At 42.8% G+C, this 20418-nt stretch overlaps 1 protein-coding gene across 1 annotated transcript in view; it reads right to left on the bottom strand.

The window, feature by feature from the left end:
- DPP10 (dipeptidyl peptidase like 10) overlaps window positions 1-9340 on the bottom strand; it is a 433982-nt gene extending 424642 nt beyond the window's left edge. Inside the window, exon 1 of the mRNA XM_064717808.1 lies at window positions 9194-9340. Coding sequence (XP_064573878.1) covers window positions 9194-9253 — 60 coding nt within the window. The 5' untranslated portion in view covers window positions 9254-9340. The remainder of the gene's footprint in view (window positions 1-9193) is intronic.
- Between the last annotated feature and the right edge of the window lie 11078 nt (window positions 9341-20418).

Genomic DNA, 20418 nt, shown 5'->3' with positions numbered 1-20418 from the left:
ACCACCAGAGGAAACAGAACTCATGAGTCTACCCCAAACTCTAATTTCCAGTTTTCAGCTCCAGCAACAAGACATTGTGTCCTGCACAGGGAAAAAAGAATCAACTAAGAAATTATTGATAAGTGTATAAATTACAGAAAGAAAACCTTTAGTTATAACTCAGTCAGTCATTCCAGAACTGCTAGAATTTTTTGGGGGGGTTGGATTAACAGGAGAGTTGGGGAAAGGATCCTTACAAGAAGCAGAAACTAATATGTCCTACAAGCAAATGCAGAAGTGCAGAAATTTCCTTCCCGCCTCTTGGAGAAGCAAGGTTAGCTCAGAGAGTGAATAAACACACTACTGTGCTGCTCAGTGCCACACACACACATGGGGTTTGCTTGTACAGGTAAAATGTGAGTGATGGAAAAGCTCAAAAGCTGTGAGAGGTTGATCCCTTTCAGTGTTCAGGAGCTGTGCTGATAATCTCAGAACATGTTCAAACTTATTTATACTGACAACAGACAAACAGGTTAAGAGGAAAACAAAAACTCTCCTCCCTTCCCTAGATTTATCCAAAAAGCCAAAGTAAGCCCTAAGCCTTCCTGGTGTGCAGTGGGACCAGGCTCAGGGCAGGTTTCAGGATGCCAGGCTGAGTGCTCACACACATCCCATGGAGGCACCCGTGCATGCCAATGCTCCCAAGGTGCCCACGGGACAGGGACATGGCAAAGGCAGAGCCACTGCAGCCAGAAAACCATTCCAGAAACTGCCCAAGCCCCAGGAGGCAGCAGGAATATGGGGCCATTGGGGACAGGCACCACATTTTGTGCCTTCTCCCCTCCTCTAACCAGTAAGAAGAAATGCAGGAAAACAGAGGCAGGTTTTTTGGCTCTGTTATCAGGCACAAGGAATTATAAAAGCTATTTTTTAACATGATGGTCATGTCTGCAGGTCATCTCTGCAGCAAATATGAGCAGTAACGTTTGTGGCATTAATCCCACACTGGCAGACTGATGCAGCTTTCAAGCTGAGTAAGGGTTTAATGCTCTGAAGGGAAGGGAAAAAAGATTTCTTTTAGATAAATTGCTTAATTGGGAAGTCAGGAACTCTCCTGCCTAAGCAATTGATTTTACAAAAGAAAAAAAGTTTATTTCAAAATGTAAGCCTGCTATTCATCTATAATACCCAGGGAAAAACTAAGCCAAGGGATAGACTCCTGCCTTTACACTCCTGAAACCACAATTTTAAAAACATAAATAAGGCTAATAAACAAGAATTTAAACAAATATTCTTCATTCCTTGACTGTTTTAGTGAAGAGACACTGTTGCAGATCTCTGACAGATCGTTTACCCAGGCGGCAGGGGCTGAGGAAATGGGGTCCCCAGAGGGACACTCAGCCCTCACCGCTGGCATCAAGAAATCAGCTCCCTTAAGCTAATGGACTTTGGTGCATTGACTTGCATGGTGCTGCAGAGTTCAGGGAAAAGCTCCAGCACCATCCCCTGCCCTGGAGAAACTCCTCCACTTCTGGAGGAGCACGAACAGAGCATTTACAGCCACCAGTGTGACCACCAGGCACAGGCATCTGCCCCAGCTTTCTCCCTCTCTCCCCCTGTGAAAAACCTTTAGCAGGTCTCAGTTTTGTCAGAAGTGAAAGTGTTTGCATCTCACCTGTCCTTGGGGTGTGAAACTCTCTCCCTGCTGCACCTACACCTCTGAGAAACAGCCACAGGACATTCTGCCAGACAGGGATGTCCCTGGGCAAAGCCCCACTGGTGAAAAGGACAGTTGGGATGGGATCAGGCACAGGGCTCTCCCAGCAGCAGGAGGAACACAATTGTCACCCCAAAGAACAGCCACCTTTGAAGAAAAAGTCTGTCTTTTTAATGACATAAACGTAAAGGCAACTCTGATATGAAGCACTAGGATGTTGTGACTTTTTCAATCTGCAGGAACATAAACCTATGTGTAATCCTTTAATGTAACAGCATCAATTTTTCTGTGTTTAGCAACTTGCTGCACAACTGCACACTCTTTTTACACAAATAGCTTTAATTTTGATTTCACCATCATTGTGCTAACATGAAAAATCTTAGAAATCCTCATACAGAAATGTACCTGAAATTAAGTCGACATCCGTTACTTGCAGAAGTGGCTCAGGTTGTACAAGAAGCAATAGGCTTATTATTGGTAATGAAATAATCATTTTTTATGAGCTGCACCAATTAAAACATTATTAAATAAACTTAAAACAACTTAAAACTTTAAAAAATAATTTAACACGTGTACTGTTATTGCCTCCCACAGTGCTAAACCATTACTGCACAGGTAGCCAAATTTGGACAAAGATTACCAAAACATTATCACTGTGTGCTCCCCAAACCTTTTCTTAAAGGGGAAACATTTGCATCATTATGATCATAACTTTCCCAACAAACTCATGGTTTTGGCACTGTTTTAGTTACTTTTTTATGTTACTACACAAAACAGTGGATGCAATTATAACAAACCCTGTGCATAGATTTTTCTTTTCCCCCATATTGCCTAACTTTTCTGAATATATGCATATATATCTCTTCCAAATGTAATATATCTATGGGGTTTTTCCCCAGCATGAAGCCTGCAGACACTGTGCTCCCTTGCTTCTGGGGTTCCACAGTGATAACTTTGCAAACCTCATCTCTGTCACTTCTCCAAAAAAGTACATTATCTCTGTCTCCTGGTTTCTCTTGAGGGCTGTGACTTTCTGCAACAACTTCTGTGTGACAGGTCAGATCTAGCAACGTAATCTAACCCAACAGCCAATATGCCAAGTGCAGTGTCCTTAGCTGAAGCCAGAACACAATACCCCATTCTGATCTTCCTTGACTTGCCAGCCGCCGTTAGCAGCCAGTCACACTCTGGTTCTGTCTCCCTGAAACTCCCTTGTCTCTGCCTCCTCCTGCCAAGCTGCCGCCACTGCCTCAAGGTGTCCTTCAGATATCATCTCTACTTCCTTCTCAACTTTCTGCAAAACTTCCCCAGGGCTTGCCTTCCCCATTCTTTTCCCTTGGTAAGGTCACACACAAGCTCAGACAGCCGTCTCCTTCTCTCCAGTTCCACTCGCTTCCTTTTTTAAACTCTAACTTTGGATTATTTTTCTGATGTATCCTCAGGGAAGAGGTCAGCAGCTCAAGGCCAGCATCAGTATCACTAAGCTTTAAACATCTTTGGACATTATCCTGCTTCCCTGGAGGCCCCAGCATCCTCCCTCCCTCCCTCCCTCCCTCTGGCACTCCTGATGTGGGGATGAGACCCACAGCACACGCCCACCACAGCTTGGGCACTGGAGCTGCTTTTGCCATCAGCACTGAGAAATCAGCATTTTAAAGCATAATTCACTCAAACTATTTCACCAGTTAAATTCAAAATGTAATAAATCACACCCTCATCTGCAGCCATTGCATTAGCTTCACAGCTCAGGAGAGTCTTTAATTAAGTTGATGACTCTCATTCTAGGTGTTCCTTCCCTCAGGTCCCTTGGGTTGGCCTGTATTGCTGTGAATCACTCTTGGTTCCATTCACACTGAAACAAACCTGCCTGTCTCATTCTCTCTCTTTGAAACAAAAAGCCCCCAATGCATTCTGCCATATCAGGTGCCTCATTTTTAAGAGTCCCAGAAGCTAATTTTGCTTTGCTTCTGGCACATGCTGCCAGTAACACTGGGTGTTGTCAGCACGTGAGAAGTCAAAGTGACTGATCCAAAAACCTGTCAAATGATTAACACAGAGCAGTCACAAACCTGGATGTTGCATAACTTAACATTTATAATTCAATTTGAGGACCTTAGATAAAAATCTTTAAACAGGAATGGTCCTAAGCAAATTCCAAAGCAATGCTCAAAAATTAGACTGCATGTCAGTCTTACTATGCTAAGTTCAAGAACGAAATACTGAACAAAATAAGCACAAAATTTTCCTAACACATAGTTAGTAAATCAGTTTTGGATTAAAGAATGAGAAAGATTAATTCCTCATGATGTGGTGTTTGTTCAGGAAGGTGTTATGTAACACTCACAGACCCATAACTTAAGTGGCTTCAAAGAGAATCAAACTTAATGCTCTATTCCTTAAAGTAATGATGGGCAGTAGGAAAAAATTTATAGGATTACAATCAGGAAAGTACTAAGCCCTTATTAATTATAATTTACTACCATGTTCATGTATCTTTGTGTTTATCAGTTTTAAAGTGACTGCCTTCTAAATCCCTATGGTCAGCATTACACTGAAAGCCATGAATTGTATTAGAATACATGGAGGGTTGGCTATATATGATATATATCAAACCCATACTACAGAATCAGTATATATTCAGAAATATAAAAGTGCTTCCACTTTTTGCTAATTACTTTGAAGTTTTATGAAACAAGCAGGGAATTAAGAGTGAAAGTTTTGAAAGCATGTAGGAAATTTGTAGGCAAGGAAGTGGCAGCAAACACGCCCCACCACAAGGTGACAGCAGGCAATGGGACTGAGCTCCCCTGCAAGGAGAGACCCCCACCATTTCTACCTTGGCTGTGGAGTGCTGGTTGGATTTGATAGCAACTCTTCCCCTTTCTCTCTCTCCTCTGGTTTTTATCTAGTACTGGTTAACTAATCTTGATGTCACCTTTGACATGGAGCAATTCTTTATTCATAGACCGGAAGGGGAAAATATAAGCATTTCAAATGTTTTTTTCTCTCTTTTCTGCCCCTTCTTATGACAAAGGATGGACATTTAATAGGAAAAGGCCCCAGTTATTCTCCAGTAATACAGATGCTGGCAAGGCGACTGAAAAAATACAGAAAGATGTTACATGGGAAGATTTAAAAGTTGTGATTTTTTCTTCAAATTTCCACCTAGACATCTCCAGCTTGTCTCCACATATTTGTATGTGTCATCATGCACTAGTTTTGGTCTACAAAATACAAAATAAATCACACCAACAACTCCACTCAACAAAAATGCATTCAGACAACAACACTTAAGGTATTTCTATCATGCTCCAAGCAACTCTTTTTGATGAGTGCTATAACTTGTAATTTTTGGAGTCCTCTAACAGGTCACTATACACCTCCAGACAGAGTCTCAAGAACTGAATAAACACAATAGTGTTGTACACTTTCTCAGTGCTTTGGAAAATAGAAATATTTACTTTGTTCTAAGCGCGCATTTTGAGCTGGCCACATCCTGAAGATGACAGTGACATGTGTCCCCATGGCCAGGCTGCCTCCTGCCACCACCACACTGCACTTCCCTGGAGCTGCAGCTCCTCACACACCAAGACAAAGTAGGCACATGGCACACCACTGCTCAAATTCCATATTGCTGTAAACAAAATATCATGCAAACTTACTCTATTTAAATGCACCACTTATTTGGGTGGGTTTTTTTTTGCATTATTATGCTGCCATAGACTGTTCCTACCAACGACACAGCCCTGTATCACTTATGCCCTTTGCTGTGTATCCTGGCTAGTTCATAATTGAACACTCACTGAGATTATGTGTTAGTGACTTGCTTTTGATGTAATGGATTTCAGAAACGCTGCTCTCATTTTAAGGGATTTATTTCCTAAGCAGCTGGTAGATTGCAGTGATTCTCCTATCTGCACAAGGCCTGGTGGGTGCACATGCTGTGGGCATGCAAAGATCCAACTACCTGAAGTTTCAACCCAAAAAGAGTGACCAAGCAGCCCTTATGACCAGGAACAGCTACATATGAATCTCTCTCTCTCTCTCTCTCTCTCTCTCTCTTTCCGTAGGAGGAGATGAATTTGCAGTTTGCAGGAGTGGGCAGATGTTTTCCTGCTAAGGCACAGGTTTGCTTTAAAAAGAAATTAGTTGCTCTAAACACATAGAAGTCCAAAGGGAACACTACAAACCCCCCTAAAGTCTTTGCTCCTCAACCTAATTGTAAATAAGAAAACTATTAGTACACCACTACCCATCAATTAGCAGGTGCTACAACACTACAATAAACCTGAAATGTAAAAATTGCTGATACAGTCCCTGGACACTAATGAAACTTGCTGCAGAATTTTTGCTAAGGACATATCTGCACTTTCCTTTTATAGTTTACAATCTAAGAGCTAATGAATAAATAAAAGTGAAAGGAAGGCAGGAAAGAAAGAAGAGTAAAAGGTTATAACATACATATTATATTACACAGTAATTATGTGCTTCTGAAATGCCAATTAGTAACTCTTTCCATGATCCAGCTCACAGTCAGATCAATATGAGGTTGATAACAGCAGAGACTCATGATCTGGTAAAGAATATTTTATTATTAAAGAATGTATAAAGCCGCAGAAATATTAGCTTAACTCCATTTTTTTTTTTTAAATAAGAGCAAATTGTAACTACGACTGTGTTAAGAGCAAGACCAACTTTTCTATTCCACAGTCCCTGGTAAATTTCACACAGATGTTTGCTTTCTTTTCCTAGCTAGCCAGGATAACTATTATTTTCTATTTTCTGGGTTTTGGAGGGTTTTTTTCTTTCTTTCCTCTGAGCAAGACAAACAAAGTTTAAAAAGAATTTTTCTCTGTCAGACAAAACAGAATGTTGAAAAATTATCTGGCCATCAGCACAACATGGAAGTGCACAAAACTCAGTGATTCTCCAGGAAGAGCTAATTTGCTTGCTGTGTTGACAAGATGAGCCAAAACTGTGAAGAATAAAACCAATTCCATATCCATGGGGGGGGGATCCTGGAGTCAAGCATGTAATGATACAGAAATGAGGCAGGTATTCGGCATTCCCAGCTAGACCCTAAAGTTTTTGTTACACATCTGAGATTGAAAGATCATTGTTCATAGTTCTGTCAGCAATGTGGTGAGGTTTGCAATCACCTCAAAACAAGCTATAAAGAGTCTTAGGGGTAAAAGGCTTTTCTAGGAGATCTGGCATTTTATCCAAGGGGTTTGGGATCTTTAGGCTTTTTTCCTTGCTCGATATTCATTTTCCTTTTGAAAATTTGTTTGTTTCTCTGTCACCAAACTTACTTTGGATGCAGTGCACTCAGTTCATGGACACAAAAGGTTGTACCCGTCCCTCAACAAGGAAGGATGTGAGAAAGGGCCAGGGGTGTCCCTCCATGCAGCCCCAGGGTGACTCAGAGAGGGAACTGGCACGGATGAAGTTTATAGGATTCATTCTGCTTCTTGTTCTGTTAATCCAGAAGTTTACAAAGCAGAGAGTGGCTGATCCACTGAGAAGCAACATTACATGGATATTAACACACAGGAGCTGAGAAACCACAGTTTCGTATGCTGGGGAGAAACATAAGAGGAATAAAATAAGGGGTTTTAGGGATCTCATTCCAAAAGGTGTGAAGTTTTCCAGTGACCTTTTTTCTTGAATCTTCATAACTGCTAGAACTAACACTGTTTCTTGGGAAGTCATGCTTAAAATGCAATTTCTATTTGGTCACTAATGAATTTTTTTAAAGTAATTTCCAACACAAGGTCCTCATTACTATAGGGAAGTTACTGCTCCTCTACAGTCGTAAATACTTTTTCATGGAGTATCCATTGGCTCAGCATTGAAGCACTTAGAACTATTTATAAAGCACATTTCACACCTGACACATAGAATTAAGAGCAGAAAAATGAGACAGTTTTCTAATGGCATCAGTATTACTGTGTTGGTTGTAAAATGGACTCATGTCTAGAAGGCTCTGATTCATGTTCTCTCTTTTTGAAGACTATTGACTCCTCCGGCTCTTTTTCTTTTTTTTCTTTTTTCTTTTTTTTTTAATGGCATATTGATATTGGTGGTTGTTGTTGTTTTGGCTTAGAAGTCCAGTCAAATGAATTTAATAAATGTTTCTGGCAGTGAAAAATTAGCATTGGCTGTTCCAAACCTAACAAGGGAATATTTCCCAGAGCAAGTACCACACTGCTCTCTGTTCTCCAGTACTTTCAGAGATAGACCTAGAGAGGATAAAATGGTTTTAAGCAATTTGAGATTATATTTGCTGACTCTTTGAAGTAGGCCAGAGCAATTGTAATTCATCATTTCCCATGACCTTGCCCATTTGGGCATAAACTAAGGGGAAATTCTGTGATGTGATGGACACAGTTACACCTTACACAACTGATCATTAGAGCCACAGGTAACCCCCTCCCCGTCCCTGAGCCTGCAGACATTCTGCATTACTGATCATACACTGCACAGCCTAATGCAGCCTATATAAAAATGACAGTGCTAATCGAAGATTTATACCTTTAATCCCCTCCTGCCTCAGCTCTAAGTCATGATTTTTATTCCCAGCACTAACGGGATAAAGCCCAACTGAGAATTTCCTAACATGATGTGAAGTTCAGCTGCTCCTTCTGAGAAGACAAACAAACCCCAGACCCCTCAACTTTGCAGCACAAGGAGTGAAGCCCCAGCAGGATTCCTCACCCCACACAAACCCGAGCACAGCCTGGCACCCACAGAAAGGCACTGAAGTGAACTCTTCAGGCTTTCACATCATTTTATGAAACAAAATAGCTGGTGTAAGATTTCTAGATGTTGTTTTTTCAGGACTAAGAAAAAATAACATCTAGAAACAACATCACTAATCAAATATTGTCACTGACTGCATTTTTATTTTATTTCAGGAAAAAAAAAAAAACAACACACATTTCTGCAGAGGTACTTCCTACTGAATACCAATCTGGTTAGGGATTTCAGTCTATCACTCCAGAGTGCAGTAACTCGGCCAGAAAGTAGTTTCCAATCAATGCAAAGGCAGGATGGTGCCAGAGGTTGGGCAAGAAGGCAGTGGAGGCGAGAGCCCGCTATTCCCTCGGCTCTCCCCGCAGCAGGATCACCCCAGTGCCCGGCCAAAGCACCCACCCAACTCTCCCGCACGCGAGGACACGGCCACCAGCAGCAAGCACCCGTCCCGTCCGGTCCCGGTTCCGAGCACACACCACCAGATCGCGTCTCACAGGTCGATTTCACAGAGCCCTTGCCGTGCCGGCACTGCGGAGCGGCGCTCCGGCAAGCTCCGGGAGGCACCGCCAGCTCCGCGCCGAGCGCCGCCCGCTCGGGGCAACTTTGGGCAGGGCTGGCTCGGAAGGCGCCGCTGCCGGGACACAGCCGGAGCTGTCCCTCGCCTCTCCCCGAGCTCCGCCGAACTTGCCCGCAACGAGAGGACGCGGGGCGGCCGGGGAGTCCCGCCGCCGCCCGCCCTACCTTGACGGCCCGGGACGAGTGGCAGTGGACGTGGTGGGACACGGTCGCCGTCTGGTTCATGTTGCCGGCGGCGCCGGGCGGGCACGGGGCGCCCGCGGGTCCCTCCCGGCGCCTCCGAGCGGCCGGGCCGGGGGGCTCCGGCTGCGGCTCCGGCTGCGCTGCTCCGCACCCCGGGGGACGCGGCGGCTCCGCCCGGCGGGGCCGGACCCGCTCCGCCCCGCCCGGCACCGCCCCACCCGCCGGACCCGCTCCGGACCGGGACCAGCCGGGACCCAGCCGAGCCGCGCCCCCGGACTGGGGAGATGAACGGGATCGGCCCCGCTCTGTGAAAGCCGGGCCCGCAGTGCTCTCAGCCGAGATGAGTAAGACTGCAGCAGAAAGTTTATGCTGGCTGCTCTTTCCTCGGTGCTCCGCGGGTTTTTTTCCTTTCTACCTTCCCCGTTCCCTGCTGCCGCCTCTTCCCTCGGTTCCAAACGCCTCCAGCCCACTGCGGTAGCGGGGTACGGGCGTGCTTATGTAACGCAGGTACGAGGCACCGGCAGCAGCCTCCCGGCCCCGCACAGGCTCCCCAAATCACCACCGCAAACAGCTCCACGCTTCCCCGTGGAGCAGAGGAAATCCTTCTCTAATTAGACTTTCACCCACATAACTTTCAGGGGGGTTAGTTGTGGTACAAGCTGAGAATTTGTACCCTCCAGACTCCTGAGCAGACCTTGCCAGGAACACACAGATTCTCTTTCTGCGGGTCCAACCCAGAGCTGGTGCCAAAGCCAGGATTTGGGAATGGAAGTTGGTAAGCTCTGTGAGCAGATTGTGACACCGCAGGCTGATAATGAGCAAGCAATATTTTGTATATGCATAACATCCTTTAATGGATCCTTACTTTAGAGAAACCTCCCAGTAAAACAAGACACAGTGTGCCACACACCAAGGCATTCCTGGTGTGTCTCTGAGGCATGCACAAAACTGCAGCCAGAGCAGGTAAAGTTGGTTTAAGAGGAAGCAAAGAAGAATGAGGACAGACTACGGCCAGAAGCCATGGCACAAGTCTCTTAAAGAAACTGCTGATTTGGAACCTCTCACTGCATGAGACTCCAGCTTCAGGCATCTCTGAAGCATCTGTTCTTTCAAAAGGGAGGCTGTTGAGCAGTATTTGCTACCATATCCAAAGTTATATTCCCAGTGCAGGAAGTTATTGCTCAAAAATAAAATGAGTTTTAAAATTCGGGTCCTGGGTTGAGCTCATTTTATGGCTCTGTCTCATTTTCCTCCCCTAATGCCACTCCCTCTTTTTTAAGTAAGCTGAAGAAAATGTACAAAGCATATATCCAAAAAATAGTGATGCAACAAAGCAAAAGTTTTGCTAAAGTCTTCAGGCTGTGCTTTGCTACTTGAAGGTCCATCCCACTCTGCAAAGGAGAAGGCTGAAATTTTGCTGTGGTCACAGCCCACAGAGGCCTGTGAGGACCCTCATCTGTGCTTGTAAATCTCATCATGACTTCAGACATCTGCCAGAGCTCTTTCCAATGGGGTTCATTTTCAAAAGATTTTAATTTCCTGGATGAAAATCTGCTTTAAATCATCTCTCACAAAATATTCCAAAGTCAAAATTCATTTTGCACACCTTAACTTGGACACAAAGGCAGGTGCTGCTGGAGATGGAGCTGGTGAGGAAAAGACTTTCTGCTCAGTCTGCAGAAAGCAGCCCTGGGTACAAACAACCCCTCCAGAGAGGGGAGAGCAATCAGTGTTTCCTCCAGTGATATTGAGAAAAATGTCATTGCCAAAGGAAGCCAAATGCAAAGCAAAGGCACAGCAAGAGGGTCCCTGCTTGATCATCTTCAGGCACCACGAGTGAGGCATCCGGCCTGGCCTCTAGCCTGCAGGACTGCTCACATTAGCCTCCTTCACCTTAGCAGATTTATTGGATTTTGAGCAATAAAAACCACATTTAGAAAGCATATCAGGGGCTCAGCAGTGCTCTTTCACCTCTCTCTATCATATGCAGACAGGAATGAAACTTAATGGGTATAGATGGGGAAAAAACCACCCGCACATAAAAATGAGACATGATTCAACTCAAAGGTGAGTGTTGAGGAGGAGAGAATGAGTAAGTGGCTGTTTGGGTAAAGGGCTAACAGGGTAACTTTCACCATACTCTGCCCAAATATTCGTCCTGAAAAGAAAATGATGACTTCAAGTTATTGTCACCAGGAGCTCAAGCAAGCAGAAGTAGCCTGTAAGATTCAAAGACAATCTTCTTCATCTTGAAATATACTTGTGTCTCACATGGGAACTACTTTAAGACAAAAAAAATGGACTCATGACAATTTTAGTTGTTAAATAGTTAAATATCTGTGGGTTTTTTTAAGCTCCTATGAGAACTTTGTGTAAAGTTTTCGTGCTTGATTTTATGCTTCACTGTGGCTGACCTTCCATGCAAGCTCCAAAACCAGCTTTAAGCTAATAGAGAAACCTCTTCCTTATAATAACAAAGGAAAGGCAGCTTGGGTTAAAAAGTTGCCAAGGACAGAGATAAGATCAATAATTTGCTGGCATTGTTTTAAATGAACTTCTACAAATTTTGAGATATCTATTCCTAGAAAATACTCTTTGCTGATTAACCTCCTGCTCTCACAAGGTGGGACCTAATTAGAGGATGAACCTAACAAGGACTGGAGCTGTAAAATCTCTAGAAGTGTGTGGTTTGCCATTATAAAATATCCCAGAAACAAGGCAGATCAATAGAGGGAGATTCCACAAAATGCCTGCTGAAATCCTCCCGAGCACCACTCTGCTGCTTGCTTCTCCAGTAATGTCATTCCCTGCCATCCCTGATGTGGCTGTTAATCCTCCATAGGTGTAATCTTCTTTGGGAACTGGCTGCTTAGCAAAATGCAGTTCACCCTGGGTGCTGACTGCTAATGCAGGCATCCATGTTAGCCCTGCTAGGAGGTTCTCCAATGTTTCAGTTCCTTTAGGGTGCAATTAAATAGCTGAGTGATTACCAAAATATGCTGGAGAATATTAAAGCTGGGAGCAGATGCAGTAGAGCAGGTGGCACTTGCCCGTGTTGGAGCAGCCCCTCAGTGCACTGAACAAACCTCCTTCCTGAAATATTTAAAATGAGTAAGAAATCAATGTGATCAGCTAGGAAAATTGCTCAAGCTATCCAGAAAGTTTGAGAGGAAAGAAAATCCCTGCTTGTGACAGAAAACCTGCCTGTCCCACTGTCCAAGTGCAGCAGAACTGCTGCTGGAGGCAGCATTTCCCAGAGGCTCCTGATCACTATTCAAGTCCTGCAGTAACCTGCTCTTAGAAACTCCCAATACAGTTCCCCAGCCACACATTTTCCTGCCTCTTATTTTCTAAGCCTTATGTTCTTAAAAAATCCTCACCACCCTTTTTTCTTTTTTTCTTTTTGGTCACATTACATAAATTTTATAATCACCATCCTGAGAAATAAAATATTAAAGTGTATATTGGTAATTATAAATACGTTGTGGCAACATGTTTTTCTATAGCTGTAGAAAAATATTTGCTCTCTTTTCTGTTTTATGCAAGTACATAAAATTTAGTCTTACTGCTGCCCCACATACCAAGGGCCCAGTTCTCTGCTCACACAGATTGGCAGCTATTGACACAAGTGAACTCAATTCTAATTCACACCAGTTCATAATCAGATTACAGACTTCCCTGTTTATGGATGAAGAAGTTTTAATGCCACGAGGGAGGCTGACTTGGGATCACTGTGAGGCTGGCAGCTCCCTCAGAATAATTATCCACCAGAAGCCATGCTGTGTGTGAGTGCTGGGCTTGTGTGAAACACAACAGGGCAGAGCCTGCCTCCACTCAGCTTCCCAAGAATCCTCTACTCCAAGCAGCTCTCAAGGGAAAGGGCAGCAGCTTTCAAGGTATCCCAGGAAAAGCTGCTCCAGGAGGATGGTCCTGTGGCCACGCACACACAGACATTCACGTGTGCACAATCCCACATGCCCTGCAGCCTTCAGTCTGGCTGCAGCTGTTGGAGGGAATGTGAAGAAAAACTCCCTCAAGTGAAGCACAACTTCAGGCAGACTCAATAAATCAGTAGGACACCAGGTTTGAGCCTGGCTGCAGTGCCAGGAGCTGTTGCGCTGTGTTAACCCACAGAGTTTGGTTGCTGCAGGGAAGGGACACCTCTCCCACTGGGAAAGGCTGGTGTTATCCCTGCCAGGTGTTACATTAACTGTGTGTATGCTCACTCCTTTCAGCACTCCAGAACTCCCTCACAGCTCACTGTCTTCAGGTTTTGTAGGATGATTTCTAACCAGCTCAACATGGTTCACTAATTGAAATTTTGAACAAAACCAAGGAGAATCCACTCCATTGCTGAATGACATGCTCAAAACATAATCCAGTCCAATATATGGAAATGATAAAGAAAAAAAATATAGATGTTCCTCATTTATACTAGCTAATATCCACTGAGGCATAAGGGTGCATTAGTTATGATTACTTCCTGTTCTTATTCACTACATTTATTTCAACAGAAAATATTTAGATTAAGTATTTGCAACTCCTTTTAGAAAAAAAAAGATGTACTAGAAAGTTCTGGCACACAAAGGAACCATTGGAGCACAATGATTCCTTCACTTAATTTCTGTGAAGGTGAATGGTATTGAATTATAGTCACGAGATGAAAAAAAATCTTCCCTGTTACAATAATAACGAATTATCCTTCTAGATTTTGCCTGAAAAGAGATTTCATGAAAATAGATCCAGTAATGTTTACATATCATTGACTCAGTGCAGAGAGTATGTTGTGAGAAAAGAGGAAGAAAACAGCCTGCATACACCTGCCTTGTTACCAGGGAAGAGAAGCAAGTGGTGTTTGAGATACAAAACTGCAAGCAGAGGCAAGAGAAAATGGTCTGTGCCTGGATGAACTGAATGTGTCACCCACAAAACCTACACAGACAGGAGGTGGCTTCATGAGCAGCACTTCTCAGGGCACCTCTGAGCAGGTCTCTGTGGGCTGCTGAATTAATTCTGATGAACCACAGGCAGTGCCACAAGCTAAGAGTATCTTCTTCAGGATCCCTCCAGTCTGTCCTGCATGTGCCTCTTACCAGACTCAAACAGAGAAAAAGAAAATAATGACTTTGAGTCCTTTACATTTTCAACTGAGGTTTCAGAGGAATAGGCAATACCATCCAAGAAAACAAAATTAAGCAAAAAAAATCATACATGGCCAGCAAGCTATATTCATTTTCTTTATCACACTGTATATTGACAGGTAGACATACTTCACAGGTGAGGAACTTCAGGAAAAAGGAACAAATCCTTTTTCTTTGGTCTCACATGAATTCCATAGTAGACCCCTGGAGCACCCTGCTCCATCTCACTGCATTCATTTAGCCTTCTATTTGCACAAGCTATTGCAGTATAAAAAGAAGAAGGTGAACCTGACCTATCTGAGAAGTAGATTTAATTTCATGCATAACTATTACTCACACTGCTAACAGGATTCAATATTTCTACCATGCAAGAGCTACAGGATGAGTAATGCTTTCACAAGTGTGAGGATTTACAGGAGCAGAGGCACCCATCTCTCCCTGCCCATGGGCACTGCACCACACTCAGGAACTGCCACAGAGTACTGGTGGAGACGAGCCAAAAGTAGTGTCAAGTAACGTCAAATTTCTGCACAGGTTTGTGTTTCTTTACACACCTTAAAATCTTGCTTGCCATGGGAAACACTGAGCACCATGCAGAGCACTTGCTCTGCAAGAACATCACAGCCCTGTCCGGTGCTGGCTCTCCAGGGATGCTCTGGCTCACTGAAGGCAGGCCTGAGCAGTGGATTTCTGGGTAGACACCACAGCCAAAAGCCAGTCCAGAGGGGAGTTACAGAAGGTTCAACATTAGCACACAAGCTTGAATGAAATGTCATGCAAGAGTGTTTTGTCTAAGCAGGATCATTTCCCTTATTTTCAATAGATATAATAAATCATCCAGAGGCAAGCCCCCTTTTTAAAGATTAGACACCAGGCAGTTAAACTTCTGAAACAGTACAAGAATGCCTACACTGATAGTCAGCCCAGCATTCCAAGTATTTATGTACCTAATAGGTAGCACAAAAACTTGTCAAAGCTTTGCCAAATTTACTATGGCAGAACTTTATGTAATCAAATTGTTTGTCCCCTCAACATGAAGATGTTACCCCACAGCTCCTTCTGCTTCTGGGATATTTGTACTATGTATGAATCTTATGAAAGCAAATTTCACAGTGAGCCATTGCTTTGGGATGAGAAATTCTGCTCTGAACTGTTTGTATGTAGAAGCATCATCCTGAAATTAGCTCCCAGAAAAGCCATAATGAAATAGAAAAGAAAATTTCACATTATTTAGAGGGTTTGAAGTTTAAATTAATAGTTTGTAGCTATGGAGTGGTGAAGTAGAGGATTTTATGTTAGGTCTCATAGGCTGCAGGAAAGATACTTTCCAGATTAAACAACTTACAAAAACTCAATGACAACAAGAAAAAAAAAAATATTGGCTACATAGATCATTTTCCTTCATCTATCTGGGTTAATACAAACCTAAGCAAAATTTCAGAGGCATACTATCACTAAGAGGAAAAAAAAAATGAGAAGAATAAAACTTAAACCATAATTATTTCCACAATGCTTCAATGTTATTGAATAACAGACAAAAACTCTCCCTTCCTTTACTCTGTGTAAATCTCATAGCACAGAACAGGATTCTTTTTTTTCACAAACGAAGGATAATTTACCATCAAATGAGTACTTTCCCTGGAACAATGCAGAGTAGTTTGCTCAAGGAACAACAAGGAGCAATTGCTATCAGAAATGAAAAGATGATTTCTCAACCTCTGAAGTCTCTTTTCCCTACAAGACATGTATTCCTGTCTCCCCACTTAAAAAATATTTTTACAAGACTCTTGGGGCACCGAGGAAGGCCCTAACTCATTGCCACATGTACAAAAACACAGATGAGTGGTTAATATTCTGGTGTATTCTCCTCTCACAGAATTCATTGGTTTGGCTTGGTCTGTGTTCACGTGTTATGACCAACTCTGAGGCAGGGTAACAGATCAGCCTTTTCCCTTATCTGAAAACACTTTAAGGCATCAGGCCCAGGCCATCAGGGAAGCAATAGCAGGTGCAGGCAAAGGTCCATCAAAACATGTTCCTTTACTGAGGCAAAACCCATCATTTTAATCAATCAGAATGAAATATGGGATAGCCAGCAACCATGTCAGAAGGACTGCAACTCAGATTTACAAGGTGGCTGCTAGAAGGTCACTGCTTTGTGTCCCCACCTCTGGGGCAGGAGGGAGCATGCTGCTGAGGAAGAAAATTTAAAGAACTTAAACAACTTAAATGAAAATGGGAGAAGACAAACCACAGGAATCTGAAAAGAGAACTTGTCCACAGCACCAGCAACAAATGAGAAACTCAACTTCACACACATTTTAGCTATAATCCCTACAACAGGCTATGAAGACAACAGTGGGGTTGCAGTTCAGGACCAGACACAACTGTGCCCTTGACTGCTATTGCTCACATCCATAAGAGCTGTTGTTAACATATTCCTGGAAGACAATTCTCTTCCTCCATGTATAAAATGTCCCAATCTCTTCAGATTTGTGATGCCTTTTCAATAAGAAAGCATCTGAAATTCCCCTTATTTCTGTTTTTCTGTTCAGTCAGAAGCGTGTCAGTCACAAGCCCACGCTGCTCAGCCACCATGATTGCTGCTGCACTTCAGCTGACAAGCTGTGAAAGTTTTGGCTGCCCAAAAATCATGGGGAACATATTTACTTTCTTTTGTTAGAATGATGTTTGTCTCCTGCTGGCATGCACCAATGTACCTTTGCTCACATACGTCAGGGGTTTTTAGTGACATCAAGGATCACATCCAACCAGTTAGAAAATACTACCTTGTTAGTCAGACACAACATTACTGCCAGCTGCTCGTTCCAATATCCAGTAAACATGCATAGAAATAATTTCCTTCTGCCTGAACATCCTTTTTATATTCTGCTTATAAAAAAAGTGGAACACTATGTGGGGAAAAACAGTCAGAATCCCACTCCTGTACTTTGCAGCAAACCAAGAACTACTTCAGTGTAAATTCCAGTCAATGTCACAAGGCTTAAACTAACCAAGGAAGATGTGAGATCAGGAGGATTTCTTCCTTCTTTTGGACTGTGAGCCTTTTAGTATGTCCCAGAGAGCTGTTGAAGACTTGTGGGACTCACAATGTTAAGAATCTTTCAGGAACAACCAAGTCTCATATGTAGTTACATGTTCTCTAGCAATTGTGCAATCTTCTAACAAGTAAAGCCAGAAATTATATTACCCTGCTCTCAGGAAAATACCACAATTTATGCTTGCTGGGAGCTGAAGGCCTCAAATGCAGGCTGACAGCTACAGTACCTGTAGGAAAACACTGTTCATTGCATTTACTCACAACCTCTGAGGCAAATGTAACACAGCCATCCAGCACACACAATAAAAGGACACCAGCTCCAAACATAATCCAGCCATTACTTTGATTGCAGTATGTTTTCCAAATTGATTTGAAAATATGTTTTTTATTAAAGTGTGTTATTTGTCAAACGCACTTCCAGGAGGTGTAAGAAAAACAGCAAAGAGATTGGAGCTTGCTTAACCAAGTTTATAAACCTGCTGTTTCAGCCTCAAAGATGAATTACACTGCAGGAGCACGTTCACTAAACGTCTGTACTCTCCTTCTTGCCCTCCTACCTATGTTCAAAGAATAGAATAGAAAAACATAAATCAAAGTCTCAGAACATATTTCTCCCCCAATTCTGAAGCTGCCATATCTCTATACCAGAATCATAATCCCCTGCAATACAAATAAAAAGCACAGCCCTGCAATCACCACTTCAAAATAATTACAGGCCACACAGTAATTTACACTTATCTAAAGCCTTTCACCCCAAGAACCCCAAAGCAATTTATACACAATATAGATGTGGCTGATATGAAAAATATAATGCCGAGGAGCTACTTGGGAATTGAGGCATTGTCTAAATCATGTGGATCTTTGCAGTCCAAAACTTACCCATTATCCTGATGGCAATTTGAACCAAACCTATTAAAATCTCAAATTAAGGACTATGCTAGGCACTGGCAGGCATGTTCTGAACCTTTCTTTAATTTTAGTCAATTATATTGAGAAGTCAAGAAATGAAAAGACTTGAAACAACACTGCCCAGCAGACATATACAGCTTCAGAAGGTGCTTAACTGAAGTACAACCAGGGCTAAGACATCCTTCTGTAAAGAAAAAAAGGTCTAAATTTCTGTATTTGCTTCCTTTTCCTTTATAGAGTTTAATTCTCATCTATCCAGGCTGCAGCTAAATAGTAGCTTACAGGCAGAGCTGTGCTCCTTCTGTGGCAGCTCTGAAATATCATCATTTACCTCCCAGCTGCTCAGTAAATTAAAGCAGACAGCCCACAGGTGCTTGCTGGAGTCCCAGCACTCTCAATAGCACCAGGCCACACGGGTACAAATGGGTCTTTAAGCAGGGCTGTGAAATAGCTGCTAGTTCCCTAATCCTCCAACCACACTCCTGGGCTCTGGGTGAGAGGAAGCTTGGGGAAGTGAAGGGATATGTATTTCTAACAATTAACTGCTAATCCATTTACATTTTCAAAGCTGTTTTTGTACAGAAAGGGGCTACTGGCTCTTTCTATATTATTAAACACAGACTTTGTTATGGCTTTCTTCAGTCTTCAAAGTGCAGGCACACAAATGTTGAAAGCATTCACTGTACACTTTGTAGGATCCCCAAAAGGCAAACTTGGGGAATATAAAAATCTCTTTTGCAAGGTGAGTTATAGACACCAGCAGCAGCTGGCCCCCTGGCAATCTTCACATCCAGAGAAATCATTGCAAACCTCAGTATTTTAAGGGATACCTAGATATTATTACCACATTTCAAAATTAGGAAATTGAATGAAAACCCCTTTGTGCCATAGGATGCTTCGGTCTTAAGGGTAGGAAAGTCTTTTCCCTTGCCCTTTGCAACATATTTATTTCTGTACTCAAATATGCACATGGGCCTGCCAGGGAAATACAGGACTTTTAATGTTTTAAGTGAGAATGGCACACAGGACAGGACTGCAGCATCTCATCTGCATGGCTGATGCATCTGCAGTCAATGTGATCACGGAAAGCATCGGCCTCACTGCACCAGCAGGAGTGCTGCTGGCTTGGGAAGGAGGAAAAGCTAAGTGTGTTTTGGGGAGCAGAATGTTTCTTTTGTTTTAAAATAAGGTAACATCATGGAGAAATATTATTTTTGCTGCCTGCATGGTACCACACTCCTGTTTCACTCCTGAGTGGCAGCTTCAGCATCTCTCAACAGGGAGACAGAACTTGCTATGAAAATGCAGAGAGAAGCCACTGGATGGGCAATTTCTTGCAATCCTTCCTGATCCCTGGGCTGACAGCTGATCCTCCAATAACATTCAAAAGAAGTAAATAATTCAACCAGTTTTCATAGTGTTATGCTGGAGATGGTTGATTGCATTGCCTCACACTGGATTTATTTTCCTTATTACTTTTTAGGGGGCAAAGTTGTCACAAAGCAAACATCTTTCTTTAATTAAAATGTCCTTAGACATTGCAAATATTCAGTATTCCCTATTAAGAGGCAGATGCCACAGAAGAAAATGTGATGAAATAACAGACCTCCTAATGAGACTGTATTTGACTAAACTCTGAAACTAAAACAGCAAAGATATGGGGTTTATTTCTTTTTCAATCTTCATATCTCTTCAATTTGTGGTTCACATCTTCAGGAGGTGAAAAACAATTTCAGTTAGTAAAAAAGCTGCCCAAAGAAGCTATGTCAATTTATACCACCTGGGAATCTCACTCTGTGCTAATCTGTTTCATTCATCCCCATTTCTTGACATAAAACTGCCAAGGGACTAGCCTGGATGTGGAAATGTATTACCCAAGTGTCACCAGTAATGCTGTCTCTTTTTCTCCCATTCTCTCCAGAGCATCTAAGCCAGAGCTGACATCAAAACTGGATTTGTAAAAGTGAGTGGAGGCAAGGGCAAAGAAAAAAAGGGCGGAAGGAGTAGAGTTCTGAGTAAATTCTGGGTAAAACAAGCTCTGTCATTGCCTTTAGTGCAAACAGGAGGTAATTTCATAGTTCAGTTTTATCTTCCAT

Source organism: Zonotrichia leucophrys, chromosome 7 (genome assembly GCF_028769735.1).
Source record: "Zonotrichia leucophrys gambelii isolate GWCS_2022_RI chromosome 7, RI_Zleu_2.0, whole genome shotgun sequence".
Taxonomy (NCBI): Eukaryota; Metazoa; Chordata; class Aves; order Passeriformes; family Passerellidae; genus Zonotrichia; species Zonotrichia leucophrys.
Note: the sequence above shows the minus strand (reverse complement) of the source record. Positions and strands in the feature narration are given on the sequence as shown.